Genomic DNA, 25974 nt, shown 5'->3' with positions numbered 1-25974 from the left:
AGTTACAATTAAATCAAAATAAAATAATATTAAAATTAAAATTTTTTAATTTTATAAAATTAAAATATAATAACAATAAAATTCAAATTCAAAACTAAAAATCAAAACTATTGTAATATTAAAGTTAAATTAAAACTAAAATTAAAATATTACATTTATATTAAATTAAAATCAAATTAATTTATATTTTTCAGTATGCAAAAATGCAATTATAATAAAAAAATCCATAACCTTTAAATTTTCAAGGAAAACACACTTAAATTTAATTTTCCACTCAACTAGCCAAGTCGAATTAAAATTTTTTTCCAAGTTAACTGTGAAATAGCGCATAATTGCTTTGACCGCAAAATTGCAATGTCAATGGGAAATATAATTATTAGGTACATACAAAGCTACAGACAAGCATAGCAACCAAGGCATTCCGAAGCCAAACAACGTCATAGCAGCGCACGGCCTTCGACCTAGATGAGGAAATTAACATTAAACTGACACGTCATTGATGTGTAGGTGCTAATAAAATAGTAAAGAAGAAAATTTATACTCGATAGCGAAATATATTATGCATTGCTAAATTTTTAACACTTCTTCCAATACCAAGAAACCTAGTATGCGTGCTTAGAAGCAAATGGGAAAGATTCTATTGGATGAGGCATACTTTTAGGCAACTGTATGGCATGTAATTTAATGGCAACAACATTTCAAAAGTTCAATATGCGGAAATTTCACGCCAAATGTCTATAATTTCCGTCAAATTGCATATTTGAGGCCAAGCAGCCAAGGCCAACAGGGCACAGCTAATAGGGGGCTTAGAGCACACATACACAATTCAACGACTATAAACATAGCATTTAATACGAGCCACCGCTGGCAAAGTTCAAGTGCAAAATGCAGCTAGCAATTGTCCAAAGCTATTGAGGCCAGGCACAACATTTGCGGAGGCAGCAACTGGCATTCACCGGCAAAAATTTCGGCTGAATGAATTTAGTGTTCATACAAGGACGTTGGTGTAGTGCGGGGTATACAGATAATGATTGTTAAACTTAAGAGCTTTTCAATTAAATGCATGGTCTGCTTGCTATACTTCTTCTACCACATCACCAAATCTCGGTAGAGTCAATTAACCTTTCTTTTAACCCCCATTATGCGCACACATGCGTACGAATTTTTATGTAAATTTTTCTTTCCCGAGAGCATTTTAAGTTGATTGCGTATTACACTGCGGCTTAAAACGTGCCAAACTTCATATGACTGCATGTAACCTGGTATCCGTAGAATAAACTGCTTCAAAAGCCACTCAGCCATACACGCCGGCAATTGCTTTCACCTATGCTGGTGTATTTTACTACTAGTTTACTCGTTATGAAAATCAATTGTCTGCAATTTATGCAAAACAGATTGAAGTCACGGTCAATTTGGCAATTTCCATACGCTAGGCAAAGCAAAAGCAGCAAGTAAACACGAAAACAAAGGCAAAAGTTGGGAAAAAAAATATTAGCACATATAAATTTTTCGTTGAAGAGGAGCGCCCAGTGTGAGATAGTTTATGCACGCTTACACATACATGCACGCAAGTACACGTGTATACATAACTGTGTGTGGTTGTAAAATAAATAACAAAAGCAAAAAAATGCAGAAAACCCAAAATGAAAACAATAAACTCGCTAGCGTTCGACCCGGCTGCCGCCACACATTCTCCATAATTCCTATGTTGCTCATACGTCATGTAGTACCCGGGCATGCAATGCATGGCTGCTGTGCAATATGCATATGCGTTTATATATCACATGTATATGTATGGCACGCCTGCAGCCGGATGTTAAAAATGCCCCAATATTTTACACCTTGCGGCAGTGCAAAGATTGCACGGCTGATATTGCAACAACAAGCTGTAGTGTTTTGAGTATTGATTGCGCTGAGTACTTCGGGACTGACGGTAGTGCAAAGTAAGATTGAGAAGTGTTTAGAATTTCAGAAAAAAATTATTTAATAGTCTATCGGGTTGTCTTAGATCACTTCAAAGGCTGCCTTCACAATTTTCTCTATGATTTATTTATGATTGCCGAGACACAGCTCTTAGTGGTTCGTCTAGGAAGTAAAAGGTATCGTCCTAGCTCCGTTGAGCACACTAAAAGAACAGTTCTAAAATTAATTGAATAATGACGAAGCTTTTGTTTACTAAAAATCGATTTCTTATGTATTTTAAGGAAACAAGTACGTCCCCACATATCTCCACACGTAGGTTCCACTCAATGAATCGAGAAGCCATCAACAGACAATGTTCAAATATCTTATATAAGGGGGGTTTTTTTAATAACTCAAAATATTCTCATCAAATCCGAAGGCCGTTCGATGCAATTTAATCACTTGGTCTTCTAAATTTCTAAAATTGAAAAACTCATCCAAATATCTAGATTTTGGCTCTGCCACATATTAGTTTCAAACAAAGCGGGATTCGATACATCAAGTTTAGCTGCATTTTACCACAATACTAACAACAACTACGACATCACATATTCTAACACACACCACATGGTTTTTCGTGCTCCTGCAAGCTGTCGAATTTCATTTTTATGGCGTGCGAATATTGCAAAAATTCAACTAACCACGGTTTGCCGGCATGACTCTTACCAAAAGTGCATGCATGCATATGTGTGTGAGTGTGCGTGTATGTGCATGGCACCCATAGCGCATAGCTGCAAATAGTTTCATATATTTTTATTAGTCACCTGTCTGAAATACACACACATTCACCTATGTGGCACATGCATATATGCATGCGGTAAGAGGATAAAGATGTGCAAGTCTATTGTATAAGAATGTAGATTTAAGTACGTGGCTGGCTGACTAACTGGCTAACAAGTGTGAAAATTTGTAAAATATTTGAAAAATAGTCGAAGGAAGGCAAGTATGTGTGCAACTATGTATGGGCGATATGAAAAAAGATAGTTTATAAAACTGTGCAATAAAGTGTAAAATTGCATAAAAAGGCGTGAAGCCAACAAAGGCAAGAAGTTCAGGCTGCAGGCAACGATGGCCACTGCTGCCACTAGTGGAAGTTCAAGTCTCAAGTGATTTAACACGCTTATAAGCAGTGTGTTACAGATTTTTTACATCCTTGCTGATTGTTTTTCATTGAATTTTGCCCACAAACTCTCCAACTTTCGCCCACTTAAATATCAATTCACCAACTTTTTCATAGAACTAAGTGTGTGGCATGTAATAAAAGTCGCATATATCATTGACCACAAGCATGTGACTTAATAGATATAAATGAACAAGGAGACATGTGAAGTAAGAAGATAGCAATAACTGAAAATACAGGGTGCTTTTAGGGAATAAAATTTTAAAACATATTCCTAGAAGGATAGCTGTCAAACCAACTGGTAAAGTAAATACTTTATTTTGACATCCTAGATGAATAGCTGTCAAGTCAAACACTTTTATTTGACATTTGCGTACCTAGAGCGTTAGCAGTGAAACTAGCTGTCAAAGTATTTGACATTTGCATTTCTAGAGGAATTTATAATATATGAGTACATATCTCCTAAACTGCTAAAGCAATATTAAGCACACTCACTCAAAACAAATCTTTTTAGCACCCCTACCGACAGTGTGAACTTTTTAACTTAGTGTAATCGGCTCCAAAAATTTTAAATTTCCTCTTTTCAAAAACACTGTTTTTAGAGTCGGTGAGGAAAATTTCTCCGAAATGGCTGTACCGATCGACTTAAAATTTTCAGACGACCTTCCAAGATATATTTGTCAGAAAAAAGATTTTTGATAATAATTTCGATTTTTTAAGCCACTCTGAAGTTAAATTTTTTTTCATATAAAAAACCACTTTTTTTTTGGGAAAGCTGCCATTTTGTTGAACATCAAAATTTTGACTAACCCTTCTAATTTTGGTGGCTTTTGAATTTGAGGTAATTTTAAAAAAAGCTTCCGCATCGCGAAACCTTTTTTTAGCGGTCCGCCTAGAGATTAGCTGATCCCGCAGTAGGATCCAAATTTTTCGAAATTAATCATCAATTACTTAAGTACATTAAATGTAAATTACTTTTATTTATTTAGTAACAAAGTGTGTTAAGCCCACAAAGAAACAAGCTTTAGCAATAACTGTCATGTAACCAAGAAATTAACAGCATTGAGAAACTAAGGATTTTAGATAGAATATTGCTGTGGTATAGACACAAATTCATGTCACATTTTTATACCAGTTTTGCTCGATATTACGCATAGCATTAAAGCACTAAAAACGACTACCAATATTTAATAGTAGACAAAACGTTAAGACTAATTCGTTGCTCTCAAGATATCTTTATGTATCTAGAACTCCAAGAGAGTGCTTTTGCGTAGAGCTCCGTAGGTAAAATGAATCTCAAGCTCAATAAAAAGTTTAGAAATTTAACGCTATTTGGTTAGTGAAGTTGAAAATTTTTGCCTAAAAAATTTTATAAAATTCTTTGCGTCTTATTTTCAATACGATGTGTTAGCAAATGCAACTCCCATAAAGTGATCTATAAACTTTAGTGTATATTTTAAAACATATAACCAGTTTTTCAAAAAAAAATAAAGCACCAAATAATTACCCATATATTTTAGTTAATTTCAATGAGAAACCTTAAATTTTGTAAGTAAATACACATTCAGATACACATACTTGTAGTTCAACTTTCTACTCACCATTTGTTGGTTGAATTCCCCACACGCCCAGTAGATTTGTGTTTGTGTATGGCAAACCAAAAATCAACAACACTCATAAAACTATTTTCCATTACGCCCAAAGCAAAAATTGCCAATAAATGATTTTTAATGCCACATGACCAATCGAAGAGAGAAAACAGTTAGCCAGGCGTAGAGGCGGACAGCCAGTCGACGAACGAATCTGGCCAAAGCAAGGCCAAGAACTCACCAAGGGCAGTGTCTGTTACATCTACAAGAATTTGCATGCCAACACTTGAATTAACAAGACACGCACGCACACACACATAAATGTAAATATATATATATATATGTATATACTAGAAACTAGTATTGGAAGGGTTAAACTTTACATTACTATTTACAATTGGCCATCGCTCGCTCTTACGAGTACATACTCGTATATATTTATATATAATATATATATATATATATGTATAGATATGTGTTTGTATGAAAATATGCAAATATGTAGGTATTTATCTTTTTGTTTGTGTATTTGCGGCAGTGCATGCAATTTCGCAATTTTTCCTTCGTACTTTTCGTGTTTGTTTTGAAGCCTTTCAACACCAATCCAGCCGCCGGCTAGACGTCGATGGCGAAATGCCATGTCAATGCTTGACTGGAATGAGATTTTTGGCACTGCTGGAGCTTGCAGGGGCAATTTCGTCCATTTATATGCGCACAATAGCAGCGTGGCTTGATTGCACCAATGTACATGTATGTATGTATGTATGTAAGCATGGGTATACGGTAGGGTGAATGCGTTTGTTTGCAAGTTCCTGTGCTGACATTACATGCAGTCTGCTGTTGCTGTTGCTGCCAACTTTTCGGTGTGACGTAATTTTGACAATTTCCCAAGTATTTCCACATTACACAAAAAGTTGTTGCCTTTTTTTCTCCAAACGAACGACACCCCTGAAATTCTTGCCTTTTACGTCCCTTCGAGTTGGCTGAAAAGTTGTACATGCCTGTGGCAAGACATTTCAATGGACAGTACAAACGTTTTGTCGCTGGTACTGAAGAGGCAAAGCTGTGGGGCATGAAAAACTACATACGATTTTTGAGAGTGTATATGTATATGCATATGTATGTGGTCGTACTTTGTTGGTGAATCTGAAAATTTTAGTCTAAAAAAATTACTTTTAGAGATAGCTATGAATTACTTCTATATTAAGATCGTGATATTTCGTATCAATTGTCAACAATCACTAATGTAATACCATAATTTTCCCGCTTTTTTATAATTGGTCTTCAAAAGTGCATTTCATTCGCTAATCCTTCCTGTTACTAATGGCCAACACATAATCCTGTCGCCACATATCATAGCGACATGCTATGCAAATTTATGCGCGTAACTTTATGGCACATTAAAAATGCTGTTGAAACGCTTAAACGCGCACATTAATCAGCGAATGCTTTTCATGGCAATCAAATAACACACACACACATATATACATACATATATATAAACGCAGGCAAATTAAAGACACGGCATCATTGACTGAATGAGTGCATTAAATGGCAACGCATGGGCACGCATATTCATTAATTTCAATCCTTTTTGCACACGCGGCAAAATGGCAAACTTAAACAAATGTATGCAATTCTATAAGCATACTTACAGGCGCACAACCAGACATATTAAGTGTGTTTATGTGTAAAGCCGCTGATAGCTGCGCATTTTAAAGCACTTGAAGCGCGCGCAAAACTTCACTGGCTGCACGCGCTTTTGTTGCAAAGCTTTAAAAAAGCTGCGGGCACTTTAACGGCGCGTTGACATTGCATACTAAAGGGCGCCAAACAGCGTATAAAATGGCGATTATGGCGCGCGCAATAATTGCGTATTGAAGTGACAAACGGTAGACAGATACTTTAATTTTCGTGTGCAAGAGAGAGAGAGAGAGAGAGATGGAGAGGTAGTGAGTGTGAGAAGGAGACAGCCAGCATTGAAGAGCGCAAATAACTTGCAGCGAGTACACACACACATGCACACAAGTCGTACATATTATTTGTATAGCAGGTAAGCAGAATACATTATAGCACTAAAGTCATTTAAAACTCCGTTAAGACCATTTTGCGGTTTGGCGCAATAACACACACACTCACTCACACTAACTCGACGCATTTGCTGCGAATGAGTGAATGAGCTGCTGGGTGGGATTATAGCTTAAGTGAGCATTATGTGTGCGTGTATGTAGATGGATAGATGTCAGCACAAGTTTGCGTGTATTTGACATTCAACCAGCTTGACTGTCTGGTAATAAATATGTCATTATGGCAGCTTAAAAGTGTACGTCGAAAATATATTCATACATATGTTTACATTAGGGTGTTACTTAAAAACTTATTGATATATCGATCTGAAGTTTTGCACAAGTCTTCTAGTTTCAGTGTAACCGAAGTTAACGTATTTTAATTTTTTTTTTCATAACCTAATACTACCCTAATTAGTACTACTATAGTCTATGATATCACCTATAACATTTAACGCCGATTGCGACAAAACTCTAAGTTCCAATTTTCTAGAAGATTCAATATTTATGTAATTTTTCGTCTTATACTCAAGCTGAACACTAGAATATAAGATACAACGTAAAAATCATACAAAATAAAAATTCCACTTAATAATAGCATAATCTCAGGATAGGCGCAAGAGCGACATGCCCTCACCTTCTACAATCGGAAGCCTTTTTTTTTTTGATAATTGCGACTCATTAGTAAAAAATGTGCAATAGAAATTTTAGAAATCGCATGTAAAAAAATTTTCCGTCAATTAAGGCTCACCCTCACATACGCAATTATGCATTTAAGGCGAATCGTTGATTGTCTGTCGCAATTGCGCCACTAAGTATGCAACAATAATTTATGCAAGCCACAGTAATTATGGCGCCCTATTGACACATTAAAATTCCACACAGGCATACACAAAACGTTGCCATGGCAATCAGTTGCACGTGTGAAATGCAAAGCGAATACAACAACAGCTACTTACAACAATAATGTGTTAAAAAATTCAAAAAGAAAAGTATACTACAACAACATTCACACACGTTAAATGTACTGCACAAAAAAGTAGGCACACGCACTTTAAAAGCGAAGCCTAAAGGCAAATATCAAAGACATCACGTTCGCATTAGACTACGTCCCAGACAATATCTCACATACACTTAGAAATTCATCCTATAAGTACATATACTTTGCAGTGCACAGCAGCAGCTTGTGCGCCTAAAAATATGCCAGACCGCATTCAAATTTATGCCGACAAAAATCTTATCACGATCGTTTTGTTGACGTCAAAAGCCGCAAATATTTGACATTCTTTTTTTAGCTTCGATAGCGGCATGCGAGTAGAAAGCAAACAATAAATAAGTATTACGTGAATGTAAGCATTAAGCCTTGTGTATTTGGCCAAAAGCCTAAAAGTATGTGCAAATATTTGCATATGCCATGTTCAGGTTCATTGTGAAATAATTCGCCTTTAAAAAGCAAATATTGTGGAGGCATGAAAAGATTTTGAAGAAATTATACAATCGAAGGAATTTTTTTTAGTATTGACTAGTATTACGCGATTATACATTAAATTTTTTTTTGTATAATATTCGGTGTTATTTAGAATATGTCTTATTATCAAAATGACAATAACTAAATTTTCTGACAAAAACAATGAAGTTGAAGTACAATGAAAAATATTTTTCAAAATTAAAGGTGAGATCAATGGCATCAAAAGGCGAGATCTAAAGAATGATGTATTTTTAGTGTCTTAGATTGTTGACTATCATTCAGCAGTTGGTTTGCAAGTACGTTATCATGGTTCGCCAAACGAGAGAGGTAACTAGTACTAAATTCTTCTATAGTTTCATTTTTAGGTCTCCATGGAGGACGTCATTTTTTGCATTTACAATGGCAGAAATAAAATCGTCAAAATTTAAATTACAACCAAAAAAACAACAACAAACAAGAAAACCCGTTAACTTCGGCTAACCGCAGCTATAATACCCTTAACAATTGCATTTTTTATAGCTTAAAAGGGTATAAAAATACCTTTATTTTGATTGGTGATCGGTCAGCATGCTATAGCTGCTATTTGATTAGATCGGTACTTGGAAAAATTTGTGAGTATACATAAACGGACCAATAGATAAAATAAAAGTCGATATATTACATTTATTCGATATACGAATATACTGACAGACATTCCGCTAGATTTTGCTTGGCAACTATGCTTGTTCGGTTAATTATTTACTTCTGATCGAAAGACCACTGATATTGTGGCCGCTTTTTGATAGCGTTATTCCGAATATACATATAAAGAGCCTACTGTCCAATAGTTCTGATCAAAAACTGATTTATTTTGCGTAAAAATTTGTAAACAATTTAATATTCCAAAATATTGGATAATATTGGCAAATGCGCATTTTCAGTGCCTCAAAATACTAAAATGAATGGAGCGTTCAAAAATACAACCGCGCAAATAGTCGCAAAATACCAAACGCTCACTAAAAGCATGCGAAAATTCATGGTTTTTGTTGTTGCCTTTTAATATAAAGTGCCATATTTTCTAATTATGCGAATTTAGGATTTTTTTAAATGTCATAAATGTCGAGTGCTTTTGAACGCGAGCACACGCGGCTACATTGCAGGCGACCACATTTCATGGGTCACATAAAGATCTCATGTGTTCGCATGCTTTGCAGACAGGCGCGTGCAACCGCAAACAATAAAAGCCAACTGGGTCACAGACTTCATAATTATCAGCCATAAAATGTAATTTTATTTAGTAACAACAACCACACAAGCACACGCTTACATTGGCGAATAGCAACAAAAAACAACACGAATATTGCCGAAAAATTTATAATTACCGTTAATGGTGGCGCTGATGTTGGTAAATTGCATAGAAAGCCAATGAAAGCGGAGTGGCATGTAAACTATATATGAATTAAGCCAGGCTTATGCATGTGTATGTGTGTGTGTCGCTACGTAGTTGTGATATTATAACCAAATTAAATGTATGAAGCTGTTGGTTAAAATTTAATTGCCTAACGGCAAAAGCGTAAGAAATGGCATTCGCTAAAAAATTTGCGTGTTACACCGTTATTTTAGATGACATGCATTTCGCCTATGGCTCTTTGCTTTAAAAATGAATATTAGTGCAAGGCTATGGTAAATAAATTCGAAAAATTACAGGAGGGTATCGGAGTATAGTAGCAAATACCTTAATACAGATACAATCAAACATTTTTTACTCGCGCAATTTGTAATAATAATTAAGGCGATTAAAAAATATTTAGTTATACTAGGCTGGTATAGTTCATGGATCGATTTCACCAGCTTTCACCACTACATAATATTCAATACATTTTGTTCACTTAATTTTGTTAAGATATCTTACCAATTGACTATTATACAGGCAATAAAACCTATCGAAAGTTGGAAATTTATTATAATGGGTGTTGTTTTAGACGTGTGATTTTTAATGAGAGAATACTTTTTTCGGAGTTTCGGAGCGATTGACACAATCGCCCAGCAGAGTTGGTAATACGACCAACAAAGGATCGGTTTGGCACCACGTTTACTCTAATGGATACTGCGCTTCTTCAGAGATGCCGTACATGGCGCACCGATGACGCTATTGCTGTTGTGGAGCAGAGTATCGAAGAAGGCCCTGAATGAGTACATACGCCATCGCGCGCAACAATTGGTGCTGTGCTCATCCACTTTATGGCAGATTTCGAAGAAGGATCTTGGTTCGCGGGCTTACAAAATCCAACTCGTGCAATAATTGAAGCCGAACGACCATCAAGCGCGTCGCACACTCGACGAAAATGCCCAAAAAGCGAAGCAATGAAGCTCACTTATGATTGAATTCGGTATAAGGGGAGTCATAGGTTTGAAGCTTCCTATAAGTGGTATCAGAATTATTAAGAAGGTATAGTCCGATTTCGGCATTTTTAAACGATAGAGCCCTTAAATGCACCATTTATACGAAGTTTCGTTTCGATATCTTCAGTGGTACTTAATTTATAAATCGTAAAGTGTAAGAATATGATAGAATTTAATATTGTATTACATGGTATGTGGTGAAGAAGGCGTGGTTATGGTCCGATTTCGCCATTTCCATTTTCACTTGACTATTATACGGATATCAGACAAGTACATAACAAATTTGTTGGAAATTAATGGAGAGATTGCTGAGATTTCACTTAAAAGTTGGTTGTGCTACGTCTATTGCTTTATTTTCAAAACTATTATACCCTGTGCAGCATGTTGCGAGAGTATAAAAATTAGACCTAAAATAATAAAAGAAAATGTTAAGACTCCTCGCTCTCCACGAAGTATAGTCGCTGACTAATATGATTTCTCAGCTTTGCACTTGTTGGTTTCACTCACTTCATCAAGTGTTCACTTTTCAAGTGTTGCAGTCTCGTGTCTCTAGCCTGTCTCGTGTCAGTCAGCGTTGCGACTTTAGTTTGTTACTGAACTGTTATTACGCTGTCATATGGCCTAATTACCGTTAAACGTTTTATTGCTGAGCATGTGATTTATGGCAATGTCGCCAGCCTTATACAAAAGTAAAAAGGTGACCTTTGTTAGGAATAACTTATGCTGAAATGCGAATGGGCAAAAATAAAAAAAAACAATTACTATTTGTTGCAATCAAAATATGCCATTACTCTTAATGTTATTATTCCCAATTTATTTTGTAGTGTCGCGTGCTGTTGAATTTGCGCACATCGCAGCCATTCGAAGAGGTCTTAGAAGATTTGGGTCAAGTGTTGAAAATAAATGGCGCTAAGAAAATGTATACGGGCACAGGACAAGAGGTAAGTGGAGTTGACCATAACACAATGACCGCATAATAGCTGATTTGCTACGTCGACGATTTAACAATTTTTTCTTTTTATTTCATTTATTTTGCAATTATACGACGTCTGTATCCTCACACCCCTAAACACATTATGATTTGTCTGCGCTGCTTCACAGGTACGCAGCTTTTCACAACTACGCAACGAGTTTGCCGATGTTGACACATTTTATCTAGCAACTGGCACTGCCTTAATTGCCGGTTCGCCTATTAGGCGTTCACGTTCGCGTCCCTCCGTTGTTGCCGCAGCGCCTATACTACCCACAGAAGAACTGCCTAAGGTTCCTTTACGCGGAGCACGTCCACGCAGTAAAAGTCGTCCACGCATTCTCTATGCGCCGGAGAGTGAGATTTTACGTGCGAACGGTGAATACAGCATGTTGGACATTATGAAAGAGGAGCCCACCAAAGTGACTATACGTGGCTTGCGGCGTACCTTCTATCCACCATTACATCATGCGCCCGCAGATAATACACCGCCCGATAAAAAATTACAACTACAATGGGTGTAAGTTGGGAATGCGTTTGCTGTCTGCTTTCATGCCAAGTTAAACTTGATTTTCTTCTTACTTTTCCTCTTTCATCTGTAGTCACGGCTATCGTGGTATTGATGCACGTCGTAATCTCTGGGTTTTACCATCGGGTGAGCTTTTGTATTACGTAGCTGCTGTTGCTGTACTGCTAGATCGTGAGGAAGATGCACAGCGACACTATACTGGACACACGGAGGATATTATGTGGTTAGTATATTGTTGTAGTAGTGAAGTGTGCTTTCGAATATAATTTATACTTTTTAATACACTTTGTCAACAGCATGGACGTACATCCATCACGTGAGCTTGTGGCTTCGGGACAGAAAGCGGGACGCGATCGTAAATCACAAGCGCATGTGCGCATTTGGAGCACCGAATCACTACAGACACTTTATGTTTTCGGCATGGGCGAGTTGGATAGCGGCGTCACAGCGGTGGCCTTTTCACAACTGGTAAATTTATTGCATCTACATATTTCTATAACGCCAACACGCAACATTTAATCACTTGCAGAATGGTGGCAGCTATATATTGGCTGTGGATAGCGGGCGCGAGAGCATACTTTCAGTTTGGCAATGGCAATGGGGTCATCTGCTCGGAAAAGTTGCAGTAGGTGTACCTACATTATACATATATAACAACAGCGCTTTAAGTATATTTCATTTTTTGTAGACGCTGCAGGAAGGCCTCTCAGGCGCCGCCTTTCATCCGCTGGATGATAATCTCATTATTACACATGGACGTGGTCATCTGGCCTTTTGGCATCGTCGCAAAGATGGCTTTTTCGAACGCACCGATATTGTTAAGCAGCCGTCGCGTTCACATGTCACCAGCGTGCAATTCGAACCTGATGGCGACGTGATCACTGCCGATTCCGATGGTTTCATAACTATTTATTCGGTAGACTCGGATGGCGCCTACTTTGTACGCACCGAATTCGAGGCACACAACAAGGGTATTGGTTGTCTGATTATGTTGGGCGAGGGTACGCTGTTGTCGGGCGGTGAAAAGGATCGTAAAATTGCCGCCTGGGACTCCTTACAAAATTACAAAAAGATCGCAGACACAAAAGTAAGCATCATTAACAAGAAAGGTTCTGAATTACCATTTTGAACTTTCTTCTCTTAGCTTCCTGAGGCCGCTGGCGGCGTACGCACTATTTATCCACAACGTCCCGGACGCAATGACGGCAACATTTATGTTGGCACCACCCGCAATAACATTTTAGAGGGTTCACTACAGCGTCGCTTTACACAAGTCGTTTTCGGCCATGGTCGTCAATTGTGGGGTTTGGCTGCACATCCCGAAGATGAGGTGTTTGCCACTGCCGGCCATGATAAACATATCGCACTGTGGCGCAAAAACAAATTAATTTGGACTATACAAACTGGTTACGAGTGTGTTTCACTAGCTTTTCATCCATTTGGCACTGCACTGGCTGCTGGCAGCACTGAGGGTCATCTGCTTGTCATCAATTGTGAAAATGGTTCGGTTATGCTGACGTTGCGTGTCTGCGGCTCACCGCTGAACTGTGTAGCGTTCAATCAAGGTGAGTATACTATTGGATGAAGAATATTATTTTTTATTATGATTTTATTATTTAGTTGGCGATATGATCGCAATGGGTTCGCAGAATGGCAGCATATACTTGTTTCGCGTATCGCGCGATGGTTTCTCTTACAAGAAGGTGAATAAAATACGCGGCTCACAGCCGCTCACACATCTAGACTGGAGCATGGATGGCAACTTCGTGCAAACAGTCACCATTGACTTCGATTTACTCTTCTGGGATGCTAAGTCACTCTCACCCGAGCGCAGTCCCATTGCTATGAAGGATGTCAAATGGTTGACTAGCAACTGCACAGTGGGCTTTTTGGTGGCAGGCATGTGGAGTAACCGTTACTACAGCAACAACAACACAATTATTGCCACCTGCAGTCGTTCGGCGGCGCAGGATATGCTGGTGTCCGGTGATGCCGATGGCTATCTGCGCATTTTCAGGCATGTAGTCATTATATGCTCATTTTTTTTCAAATTTTTCAATATTTTACTAATTTCCCACAGATATCCGTGTATAAGTCCACGCGCCGAATTTCACGAAGCGAAAGTCTATTCCGGTATGTTGGCATGTGCACGTTTTCTCTATGGCGATCAGACTGTTGTAACAGTGGGCGGCACAGACGCCTCACTTATGGTGTGGGATCTCGTAGAGGAATAGCTGCAATGGCCACCGTGGCGTACAACTGTCCAGCAGTATGATGAAGCACGCGGCTACACTGACTATTGGACGCGGCGGCGTTCGTCTAATAAATCTTCGACAATATTGGACAGCGACTCAATTGAATATCAATAAATTTTCGTGCAAAACAACGGTGCATAAGAAGGTGGAGCATAAAGAACAATTATGCGAAATTGCTGAGCAGGAACCACCGTTGCTGTTGTTGTTGTTGTCATATTCGATAGTTCGCGCTTCCTGCCGTTGGTGTTGAACGTAGTGTCACTGCTGTGTTTGGACGCAGCTTCTTCCGCCTTGAGCGAAAATTTGCATAACACAACAAAATTGAGCGTTTACACTTTTTGTTAAAAATATTATTGAGAATTAGTGAAAAATCAACCAAATTTAGATATTACCGAAAATTTAAAAATATAGCACTTAAAATTACTAATTAGGATAATTCGTCAACGAAATATGAAAAGCAAATGAAATTCTGCCATTTTCCCCGCTTCCGTTATGTTTCCGCGCCATCTGTATGTCAAATTAGATGACAGCTGGTGGTGGTTGCCAGATGCGATAAATATGCAGACAAATATATTTTTAAGCAAAATTTTTTTATTTTCCACCGAAACAGATAATTTTGAGAAAAAAACTATTTTAAAACATATTTGATTTTGAAAGAGATTTTATTTTGCAGAAAGTTATTTTAAAAAAGGTTTTGCTTTGAAAAAAATTAGTTAGAAAAATATTGTATATCGAATAGGATTTATATTTTATTATATTTATACTTTGACATAAAAAAAATATTTTAAAAAAACTATTTCGTAAAAATATTATTTTAAAAAAATGTTTTGATAAAATTTGATTAAATGTTACTTGAAAACATTTTATTTAAAAAGGTATTTTTTAAACACAAATTTTGGAAAAATTAATTTATTTTTTATAAAGCCTTTAATACAAATTACACAGAGTTTTAATGGAAATTAACCAACAAATCTTCCATGAAAAATTGTAAACTTCCAAAAACCTACTTCCCTTTTTATCAAAACTTCTAAGAAACTTAAATAATTATAGTTTTATTCAAAAAATATTTAAAGTTTTGGAAAAAAAAATTGTAAACTTCCGAAAATAGCTTCCATTAATCAAAACTTCCAAGAAACATTTTATTGTTATTTTTTTAGTAAATGTATGTTTTACTTAAAAATATAAACTGCTTAATTTAATTGTTTTACATAAAATATTGAATTTGCTTTAAATAAGTATTACGCAGAGCTGCTTCCAACTTACACACAGTCTAACTTTCTCCTGACCATTTAGACTATACGAATGTATAGTGCGACTTTTCCTGTTACAGACTTAAGCCACTGGTGGATACTTAATGATTCATTTTTGTAGTTATCAAATATACCTAAAAAATGTTTTTATTTAAAATATAAGCAGCATTATTGAAAATGCATAAGATCATAATAACATAAATATTTCTTTTATACTAATCTTATATTCAAACTTTATCTATTTTTATTAATAAAAATAATTTGTTTTTCTTTTTTTGTTTTGTTTTTGATTTTCCTGTAAAGAATTTGACATCATTTTCTACATGAAATGATAATTGTAAAAAACGAAGTGCCTTGTTTGTTTTAGTAAATAATAAAAATATGGTAGTAGCCAATTGCACTTAATATGACGCATTTTTGAAAGTTATTATAAAATATAATAATAAACAAAATAATGAAACATATCAATAAAATGTAAAAGTTTGAAGAAGTATTAAATAATATGTTTTTTTTTCTAACTTAAGTGGAAAGAAAATTTGTTTTTAGTTTTAGAAGGTGTGAGAGAAAAGTTAAGAACTTACCTCGAATCAAACAAACATTACCAGCTACCGCGCGAATAAAGTAGACAAATCCGATATCTAACACATTTTTAGTGCAATATTTAGTTTACTATTAGTTTAAATTTTACTTTTTTTTCATTTTTAACGCGAAACATCAAATTTTAAAACACGTTTATTTTCATTTATCAAATAAATCTGCGCTACAACAAATACACTTTTAAATTAATATATTTTGTTTTGTTTTTGTATCAGAAGCAATAAATTACAGAATAATTAATTTTTTGGTGTACAAACATATTTTACACCTTTCTGGCAACACTATGATGTTTTGAGCAACTACACGGCGAATTGAACTTGTTCCTACGCAAAGGCGACAGATATATTTAGATCGCTATCACTATCGCCTTTTCTCATTAGCAATGTAAAGCGTGTTTCCCTACATTTAACACATACGCTTTGTCTTTTATTTTCGGAAAGTACATGGAAATCGCCTAAAGACGGCGCTTGAGCGAATTTCGTAATTTTTCCTCGCCGTGGTCATCGTTTTCGTCGTTGTGTGGTTTAGTTTTTGCTGGTTGCGACTCTATCTCTTTTTTGTCTACGGTGCGATTATATTTTGACACACACGGTTCATATAATTCACGTTCTAATAGACACGCTAGAAAAACGCGCTGCGCTTCATTCTTGATTCGGTTTTTATCAGTGAAGTATGCCTTCTGCTTCAAACAAACTGGAGAAACAAGCCTCCATAGGCTCTGTGCATGGTACTGGCGGTGGTAATAATGGTACTGGTGGCGGTGCCACAAAAAAGTCTCAAGATGTGATCAATAGCAACTCCAACGCTGTGCCCGAGAATAATACGACTGTCACAAGCTTGAATAATAATATTGCCAACAGTACTACTAATGAGGGTTCGGTTACCTCCACCAGCACCAACACAAAAGGAGTTACTGCGAATCCTGTGTTGGAAGCCAATATTCCAATGAAACAAACGATCACCACAATTGACCATAAGATACGCAATTTGGAGAAACGCAAGGTGAGTGCGGTGTATTTTATAAGTTATATATTTCTGTTTTTATGACAAAAATCCCGAAGGATTCACAAAGAAGCCCCTGTAAGTAAAAGCAGTAGATCGAAGTGTATGTATGGCTGGCTGGAACAAAGCCGTAGACATTTAACTAAACCGGCCGCATAATTGTGCGTCGGTCGTAACAAATTGTGCTAATTTATGGAATGCTAAAGCTGTGTATTAGTCATTGTAGTCTTTTCAAATTTTCTGCTATTTGGTGTTATGATTTTTTGATATAATTTAGAATTTACAACTGCGAATACATTTTGCATTAACTCCATTTTCTTTATTTTTAAGAAAAATTTTGCATTCGTGCCATTTCGGTTTTGTTCGGTGTATTTCGCAGAATTTTTTCGCGCGACGCCATCTTTGTTACGGCGATTCTAGCAAAAGCAGCAATGGTAGCAGCAACAATTTACAAGACACAGCATATTTCCATTGCCATCCGTGCGGGGGAGCGAACAGTGTGTAACACAAAGAACATGAAAATAATGATGGTGTGTTGCTTTTGTGTTATTGAATGACTCGATGAAGAAGTATGACAATTTGTGCTCAGACAAAACTCGAGTTTTGCATAGCATGCTTGTATGAGAAGTTCATCACCGTTTATATATTTGTTGACTGGTTTCATTGACCTATGTCAATTGTTGAAGCAATTTATTCAGCGGTTTTTGTAATGTGGCAGCACTAGTGAATAATACGGGAACTCCATGTGCTTCTGTTCGATTTTCGATGTTTTATTTTATACAAGCGATTTCGCTTCGTTCTTGCTACTATTTTAGTTTTTCATGGCCCTTCTTCATTTTTTTTTTTGTTTTCTTTTACTGTTTCACATTTCTTCTACTACCTTCTCCTTTTTCTTGTCTGCTTCAGCTTTGTTTTTGTTGCGGCCACTATACTTTGCTTGATTACTGCATTCTATGGTATTCGTAATAAGCAACACAATGTTTGCCTTAGGTGATTACCATTTCTGCATAAAATTAAAGTTTATTTAATTTTGTTTTGCCAAACCTCTTCATTTTGTTTACTACTTTTAATTGCAAATTCGTCAACAAAATTTTTAGTCGCTCGTTGATAAGCGATAAACAATAAAAATTGAGTGGGCGATATCTATAGTCACCTAAAGACACCTGTGCATGATATTTCTGTTGAAGCATGTACGGGATGAGTAAATATTTTCCTGCTATTTATAGTTAACGGTATTAAGTATAATTATACCCTTAATAAAGTATATTAAGTTTGGCACGAAGTAAAATAAAAATATATGTATATATATATATATATATATGATCAGCATGAGCTGAGTCGATTTAACCATGCCCGTATGTCTACATATAAACGGTCAAGTTCCTCAGTTTTTGAGATATCGATCTTAAATTTTGAACACATTCTATTCCTCCCAAGAAGCTGCTCACTTGACCGCAGTTATCAAACCATTATAGCATATAGCTACCATACAAACTGACCGATCAAAATCAAAAACTTTTTATATACTTTTGTGCCAGAAGAAATGCGCCTATGAAGGGTATTATAGCATAGGTGAAGCCAAAGTAACGCTTTTCTAGTTTCCAAGTTTATTTGGTGTAACAGAAACTAAACTTTATATGCAATATTACTCATTTTACCTGTACGGATGTATAGGTAAGCAAGCCCTACAGTGTTTTAACTCCTTTTTTTCCAAGTTTCTTTCTTAATAGCATATTATATCATAGCTATGATCTATCAAGCCACTATAGAAATATGAATGTATATAGATAGATAGACACTGTTTATATTATTTCCACTCCCATTTATTACTAATATTTTTTTTAACAGACTAAATTGGAATCATATCGTACCATTCAAGCTTCTGGCAAGGAGTTGAGCTCCGACCAGAAGGCTGCTGTAGCAAAGTATGACGCTGTTATTGCTATGTTGGAATTCGCCCGCGATTTCTCCAAGCAAATGTGGCAATTTGTGAAAGAAGCTGAAAAAGAGCAAAGGAAACAAGCACGCAAGGTATTTTTTTATCTAATTATTTATCGATAAAAATATTCAACGCATTTTTACGAATTGCAGGATCTGATTACACGTGCCCTTGCTGAGACTGCCAAAATTCGTGAAGCTTTAGTTATCGAAAATATTATCAATTGCTTCACAGATGAGACCATACGTGCCGACTTTGTAAACGGTGCCAATGGCGCATTGAAATTGGAAACTGCCGATATCACTATTTTGGATAAATTGTAAGTAGTAAAATTCAAAAAAGCATATACATATAAATAAAATTTTATACATTTTCATTTTAGTTGCTGCGATGTTCGTACGACCCGTCCCGAAACTGCAGATGATGTACCGTTCGTGACTGCCGCCCAAAAAGCGGCCGAACTCTATTCAATGACCATTGACGGACGCCCCAAGATCTATGCGGAAAATTTTACATATGATCAAATACGTTTAATCTTCAATAAAATTCAGGAATCTGGTTATCTTGATAAGATCTATATGGCTACACCAGAGGCAGAGGTTGAGGTCAAGCAAGAGGAGGAAGTGTTTAGCAATGCTGCCGACGGTGAAGATGTGGAAAATACAGACGAGCTATATTTAGAGGAAGGATTGGAGAAGTTAAACGTCTCATCTATGGAGGTAGAAGACGATTTGGATGAGCAGAATGCCAATGTTGGGTTAGCTGAGGATGACGCTTTGCAGGCGACAAATGCTGGTCTTGCTAATGATATCCCGCTGCAGCAGTCGCAGCAACAACAGCCAAACTTGCCCCAACAATTAGTGTCACAGCAAACGACAACTAAGGAGCACCTTGATGTACAACAACAGGTACAGGCCGGTATTCAACCTCCACAAACACAACAACAACAACCACTAAATGCAGTTGTAATACAACCAACAAATGCTGTAGCTGGTGCCGTACCCCCCAATTTCCAAGCACCACTACAAGGTGCAGGCGCCGCACCGGTGCATGTAGCCATGTTCACAGCACAGCAAATGCAGGGAGCACCACCACAGATGCAACAGGTGCCACCAGGCAGTATTATCGGTGTACCACAGGTACCACCACAAATGGTGCCAATTGCACAAGCGCCACCGCAGCAACAGCGTCAGTTGATGACTAGCCCGGGCACACAAGCCGCCGCTGCACAGTTACCCCAGGGAGCTATACCCATACATGGAGCACCACAACCACCATCAGGACATTTTACGCCAACAACAGTGCGTGCTGTTGAACAGGGTTTGTTCCCACACAATCGTCAACAATTCATACAACAACAAATGCGTCCCGTAGCGGAGATAATTGGCAATGGTAGTTTTTACTTTTTGCAAGAGAGCGAACTCGATTCACCAGAATTAGCTGGCAATGCACCCATTGGTAGTGTCGTGTTCGAACAGCACCAACAACCACCGCCACAACAAACCCAGCAACAGCCACAAATTACACAGGATAGTCTCTCGCAAGCCCAACAACAAAATATATTAGTTCATGGTGGTGAGTTGCAAGCAGCAGAGCTGCACAAAAATCAACAGCAACACCATTTGCAACAACAGCAGCAAATCATACAACAGCAGCAGCAACAACAACAATCACAACCGCAACAAACAATTCCAACGCAAACGTTTACCAACCAATCATTCCCACCCATGCAGCCGGCCGCCGCAAGTGTTGCTGCACCAACAAGTGCCAACAGCAGCAATACGCCCACACTAGCGAGCAACAACCCGAGTCCTATGTTTCCACAACAACAACAAAAGCATCCACAATTGTTCTCGCCCGTCGGTGGTCCGGGCATGCAGCCACAAGATGCGGTCACAGCCCATAAACAACAGTTGTTGCTTACCGAACAACAGCAGCAGCAGCAACAACAAGCACCCATTATGATAATGGCACGAATGGCCGCACCGCAAGCACGTCTGGCACAACAACAATTGCCACAAGTACCACAGCAAGCACAACAGCCACAACCAACATTAGGCATGCAACCAGGTGATGTACGCGTGTCGGATGTAACCGCTGCCGGTTATCTGGGCTTCGATAATGGAGTCGTCGGCTTAGCATACGAGCAACAAATGCAACAGCAACTAGCCGTGGTGGCCAAAGCGAGTGCTGCTGCCGCTGCCGCCGCTGCAGCAGCCGCAGCTGCGGAGGAACTAAAAGTAAGCGAAGACATGGGCACACACAGCAAGTTCAATGCCAGCGAATCGGTGATAGCCAACGAATGGGATGCCATGTCCAAAGCCAATGCCGTCAGTGTACGTGCAGCCGCCAACATCAGCAGCAATGCAGTCACCAATGCTACAGCCACAGCAGCGCTTGCCAATGCTTTGAAATCCACGAGTGGTGTCAGCAGTAGCAGCAGCGTTGCTGGCGCAAGCAGCGTCTTGGAGCCGCCCACTAAATGGAGCGCCGAAATGAATGCACTGTCCAACCCATCGACACCGAGTGGCAACAGCGACAACACGCCAGCTATTGTACGCAAAATTGAATGGACATCCAGCAACAGTAGCGGTGGTGCAGGTAACGGCGGCTCGGCCGGACCCAGCGTCGGCGGCGGTAGTGCTGGTGGTTATGGCGATAGCAACCAGTCATCGGGTAGCGCACATGAATCCAATCATTGGAATTCAAATCAACAGCAAGATGGTGGTAAGTAAACCGCATTTCTATGTTTAATTAGATTCCCTTAGTGAAAACTTTCATTTGCAGGCCACTACAACAACGGACGACAGTTCCAAAGACGTCGCGGTCGCGGCAGTTACGGTAATTCGCAACAGAACGGCAGCGGTCGTGGCGGCAGTGCCATCTACTTCCGCAACAATGAAAATTCATCGAGCGGCTCGTATTATCAGAACGGCGGCGGCAATGTGTACTCAAACAAGGATTCCGGCTCGCGCTACGATTCGGGCAACTATCGTGGCCCGCGTGGTAGCGGCGGCGGTGGTGGCGCCGGTAACGGACGTGGCAATGCGCCACCTTCGCGTACGCTGGGTGGACGCAATGGCAGTGGCGGCCAATCCAACCCATCGTCCAGCTCATATATTAATCGCTCATCGCAGCGCGTACCAATGGGTTTGGACAATAAAAATTGATTGAAATAGTTGCCAAGAAAGCAGGAAGTGCGGGTGTGTGATGAAAACGAAACGAAGCAGCATTGAAGCAGAAGGCAGAATGATGAGAACCACTTAAGAATCGTAAATATATATGTATCTACACACATATATATATATATATATATGATGGAAACAAAAAAAAAAAAGAAAAAGGAAATACATAAACACACGAATATATACACATACATTTACATATATACACTGAAAACAAAAAAACAATAACAAAAACAAACAAAAAATTTTACCTTTAATTAGTAGTGTGACGAAAGTCAAAGCTCTGCAGTACACAGTGGCAACAGCGGCCACCAAAAACCAACCGAGCAACTGCAACAATTGAACGTAAACAAATACGCGCGCGCGTTAACAATTAATTTCGTAAACAAAACTACACAGCTATTAAACAAACAAAAAAACACAAAAAAATGGGAGAAACAAGTGAAAGCAAAAACAAAACAAGGAGAAGTACAGAAAACGAGAAAAAGCAAAAAATATATTATATTTAAAGAAACGCAAAGAAAACTTATGCTAATTTCAATTACAGAAATACTTATTTATGTTCATTTTTTTCTAATAAATAAATATTATAAATGTATGTAATTGCTCTTTCATCATGTAAGCCAGCAAACGAAAGTATGAAGCAGCAAGTTGAATGTATGAAATCAGTTTAAACAAAAACAAAAGCAAAAAAAGTAAATATAAAAAAATAAATGACACAATTATGCGAAAAAAATCTCAAATATTGCACGACGCACAACAAAAAAATGCAAATTGCAGCAACACAGCGTAGCTTCGCAACCCAATTGACAGCTGCTGCTGTCCAAAGCTACGCAATGCAAAAGTTACAGCAATGATAATTTGTAAAAAAAAAACAGAATTAATATTTTAAGTGTTTACTTGTGCTAGAAAAGTCGACTGCAAAACAACAACTACATATGATAAAATGTTAAGAAAAGACGGGAATCAGTTCAAAATGATAGCCGCTATAAGCGTGCTTCATAGATAGAGCAGGGGTATCAGCGAAAACAAAATATATAAAATTTGTGTCATTTGTTGTTGTCTTCAACTGATTGCATATAATTTGTTTAGTATTTCAAGGAGACAAACTTGAGATGAAGAGCAAAACAGAAAGTAATTATACGCCTACCTATTATAATAATTATTATTACTATTATTATTATTATTAAATTTAATTGATAAAAACAACAACAAATAAATCATACAAAAATATTACTTATATTACAAAAAAGAGAAAGAAACAACCAAGAGAAAAATTATAAAAAAAAAAAATTCAACGTTTCTCATTGCGGGTGGGGTCAAAATTATTTAGTAGGATCAACACCGCTGCTTTCCTCAAAATTACTCGTGGAATCATTTTGGACACTACTACGAAAACAATAACTGATTTTGTCGTGTCACTAAAAAATTTGATGCCCTTCCCACTACAAACGGTTCTACGCAACGGAAAAGGAGCTAAATTTTTATTCGGCCAAGGACAGTACAACTCTACAGTATTTTCCTTCGACGAGGTCGGACCATAGGGAGGGGGTGTTAGGTAAGTGGGATTCATTTGGCATGAATGAAATGGTTAGATTCATGGGGAGACTGATTGCACGTATGACATATATTTGGTATGCCGAGATCAGTTCTGGGTAGGTAGGAGTTTAAACTTAAACAATATCTAGAAAGAAGTTCCACAAGGATCACTCTGGATTCAATGGCAACTCGAAATCTTTGTTTGTAATGGGTGGTGGTTTGACGCCAAGTACTCCACTCACTGAGAGGGAGTCGGTGAAGGTGTTAATACCTCCTCTGTGAATGCCGTTCATGGGGTAGGTGGAGTTAGTTGCGTCCGTAGACTGGTTAGCGTATTGTTCAATGTCATCGAAGTACTCAAGGAATGACCTCTTGAGACTTCTAGGTGGCGGCTACGCTTTAAGCAGACGACTGCAAGGTTGATTTCTGCGAAAATACCTCCGCAGAGACTCCTTGAAGAGGAGTGTAATGTGTTCCTTAACCGCAAGCATGTTGGCCGCACTATGCCGGTGTTCGACGGGAGACATCAGGAGGCATCCTGTTGTTGTTGTAACGATTATCTAATCCCCGTTTGGGTGATAAATTCTAGATTCCATCCCATCTTCTAGAGGCATCCTGTTATCGTACGCTTTGTAGTTCGCTGACACGTCTGTACCTGCTTTATCTGCGTTTCACTACATTCAGACGACTATATCAACTTTTCTTTGACTTCGCCTCAGGTGCAGCCGGCTAGCGCCTTGAGGATTTTGTTGCGTCTCTGTACTTTGGCAATAATGGCGGTCATAATGCGAAGTGAAGCAACACAGGCTATCAAATGTAACGCCTCAGATCTTAGGGTTATCCTTAATACTTATTACAAAAGCCAAAACTATTAAAGAGTCGTTTAATAATTAATTATTGGCTTATAATAAAATAAATATTACATTTTTATTCCACTTCTTTCTAAAATGATTTATAGTTAATGTAGCTTTTTAGGTTTTGCACTTAATGCTTGCTCCTCTTGTGCTTTACATAGAAACCAAAGGCCGGCTATAATAAATATGGCACCAATCGTTGACAACAGTGTAATCTCTTCTCTATAAACGAGTGCACCTAATATAAACTATTAAAAAATAATTATAACTTATTCAAAAGCAAAACCAAATTTACCAAATACTTACCGATATCATATAATTAGTAGCAGCAGTAAGCACTGTTGCGGTCAATGTATGCTCGGCACACTGCAAAGCTTTGAGAAAATAACGCCAGTTCAGCACATTACAAATCACCATCAAGAAAATGGGCAGTGCACGCAAAAAAAGCAATTCTAATGATAAAATACAAAAAACTTACTCTCATTATTACACTGATTTGTTTTTAGGACATTACCCACCTAAATAGTATGTGGCCGCAGCTGTTGGCGCAAATGCACTTGTCAATACCGGCAGCTCTGATAATTGACTTGGCGCGCGTCCAAAAAAACTACCGCCAGCAGCAAAGGCGCCAGCGGTAAAACTGTAGCGATATAATTGCAGTGATGCTGGCATTGTGTTGCTGCAATATATATTAATACTGGTCGACAATTTTTTTTTGTTTCTTACAGTTTAAGTAGATACATCTACTGAGTTGTGGGGCAACACTTTTTAGGTACTTATGTTAATTGTACCATAGATCCAGCAACCGTAATTTTTTTTTTAAATTAAATTTAAAAAAAACTTGAAAAAATACTCATTAGGCATGTTTAGAAGTGCATTTTTTTGCCTACAGCTGTTCTTTGTTTACGTTGAGACAGAAAACTTTACAGTGTTGCATTGTGGAAGACCTTATTTATTTTGAACAAACCTAACTAGTTACTTCTTGTGTAGTTTGTAATGAGTGAAGGAATGTTGTTTTTGTAACGATTATCGAGACCTTGCTTGGGAGAAAACAATAAGTTAAATGTCATCGAAATCACTTAACGGTGGTCGCAGGTAAGATGGGCTGGCACTGAGTCCAACTCGGCCCAGAGAAATATTTCTGGCGCGCATGTGTGCAAAAAGCGCCACATTAACTCCACCACGGTTAAATGCAACAAAAGCAACGGTTGGAGTCATCTTAAGACCTGTTCGGGCCTCAAGACACATAGTGAGTGGTCTACAGGCG

General features: G+C 37.8%; 3 protein-coding genes across 4 annotated transcripts in view; 2 read left to right on the top strand and 1 right to left on the bottom strand.

Annotated features, from left to right (window-relative positions):
- The window catches only part of DCX-EMAP (Doublecortin-domain-containing echinoderm-microtubule-associated protein), a 76907-nt gene extending 62587 nt beyond the window's left edge, over positions 1–14320 (top strand). Inside the window, exons 3-11 of the mRNA XM_070111354.1 lie at positions 11412–11528; positions 11689–12077; positions 12160–12309; positions 12383–12554; positions 12616–12711; positions 12775–13173; positions 13231–13651; positions 13707–14103; positions 14167–14320. Coding sequence (XP_069967455.1) covers positions 11412–11528; positions 11689–12077; positions 12160–12309; positions 12383–12554; positions 12616–12711; positions 12775–13173; positions 13231–13651; positions 13707–14103; positions 14167–14320 — 2295 coding nt within the window. The remainder of the gene's footprint in view (positions 1–11411; positions 11529–11688; positions 12078–12159; positions 12310–12382; positions 12555–12615; positions 12712–12774; positions 13174–13230; positions 13652–13706; positions 14104–14166) is intronic.
- A 2312-nt stretch (positions 14321–16632) lies between these two features.
- Positions 16633–22912, top strand: Capr (caprin family member). Its single transcript, XM_036358387.2, has 5 exons — positions 16633–17190; positions 19039–19221; positions 19282–19448; positions 19512–21856; positions 21917–22912. The coding sequence occupies exons 1-5, from the start codon at positions 16861–16863 to the stop codon at positions 22297–22299; spliced, it is 3408 nt and encodes a 1135-aa protein (XP_036214280.2). The 5' UTR covers positions 16633–16860; the 3' UTR covers positions 22300–22912.
- LOC106620428 (uncharacterized) lies at positions 20549–25542 on the bottom strand. 2 transcript variants are annotated; one of them, XM_014238930.3, is made up of 4 exons: positions 25226–25542; positions 25014–25159; positions 24777–24955; positions 20549–24721 (listed from the first exon to the last, which is right to left on the bottom strand). In XM_014238930.3, the coding sequence occupies exons 1-3, from the start codon at positions 25377–25379 to the stop codon at positions 24812–24814; spliced, it is 444 nt and encodes a 147-aa protein (XP_014094405.2). In that variant the 5' UTR covers positions 25380–25542; the 3' UTR covers positions 20549–24721; positions 24777–24811. The 2 variants fall into 2 exon arrangements, with proteins under 2 accessions (XP_014094405.2, XP_069967199.1); XM_070111098.1 differs by lacking the exon at positions 20549–24721 and having other exon boundaries at positions 24725–24955.
- Positions 25543–25974: the final 432 nt, after the last annotated feature.

The sequence above is a fragment of the Bactrocera oleae genome, chromosome 6 (assembly GCF_042242935.1).
Source record: "Bactrocera oleae isolate idBacOlea1 chromosome 6, idBacOlea1, whole genome shotgun sequence".
NCBI lineage: Eukaryota > Metazoa > Arthropoda > Insecta > Diptera > Tephritidae > Bactrocera > Bactrocera oleae.
The sequence above is the reverse complement of the archived record's forward strand: the minus strand, read 5'-3'. Positions and strand labels throughout refer to the sequence as shown.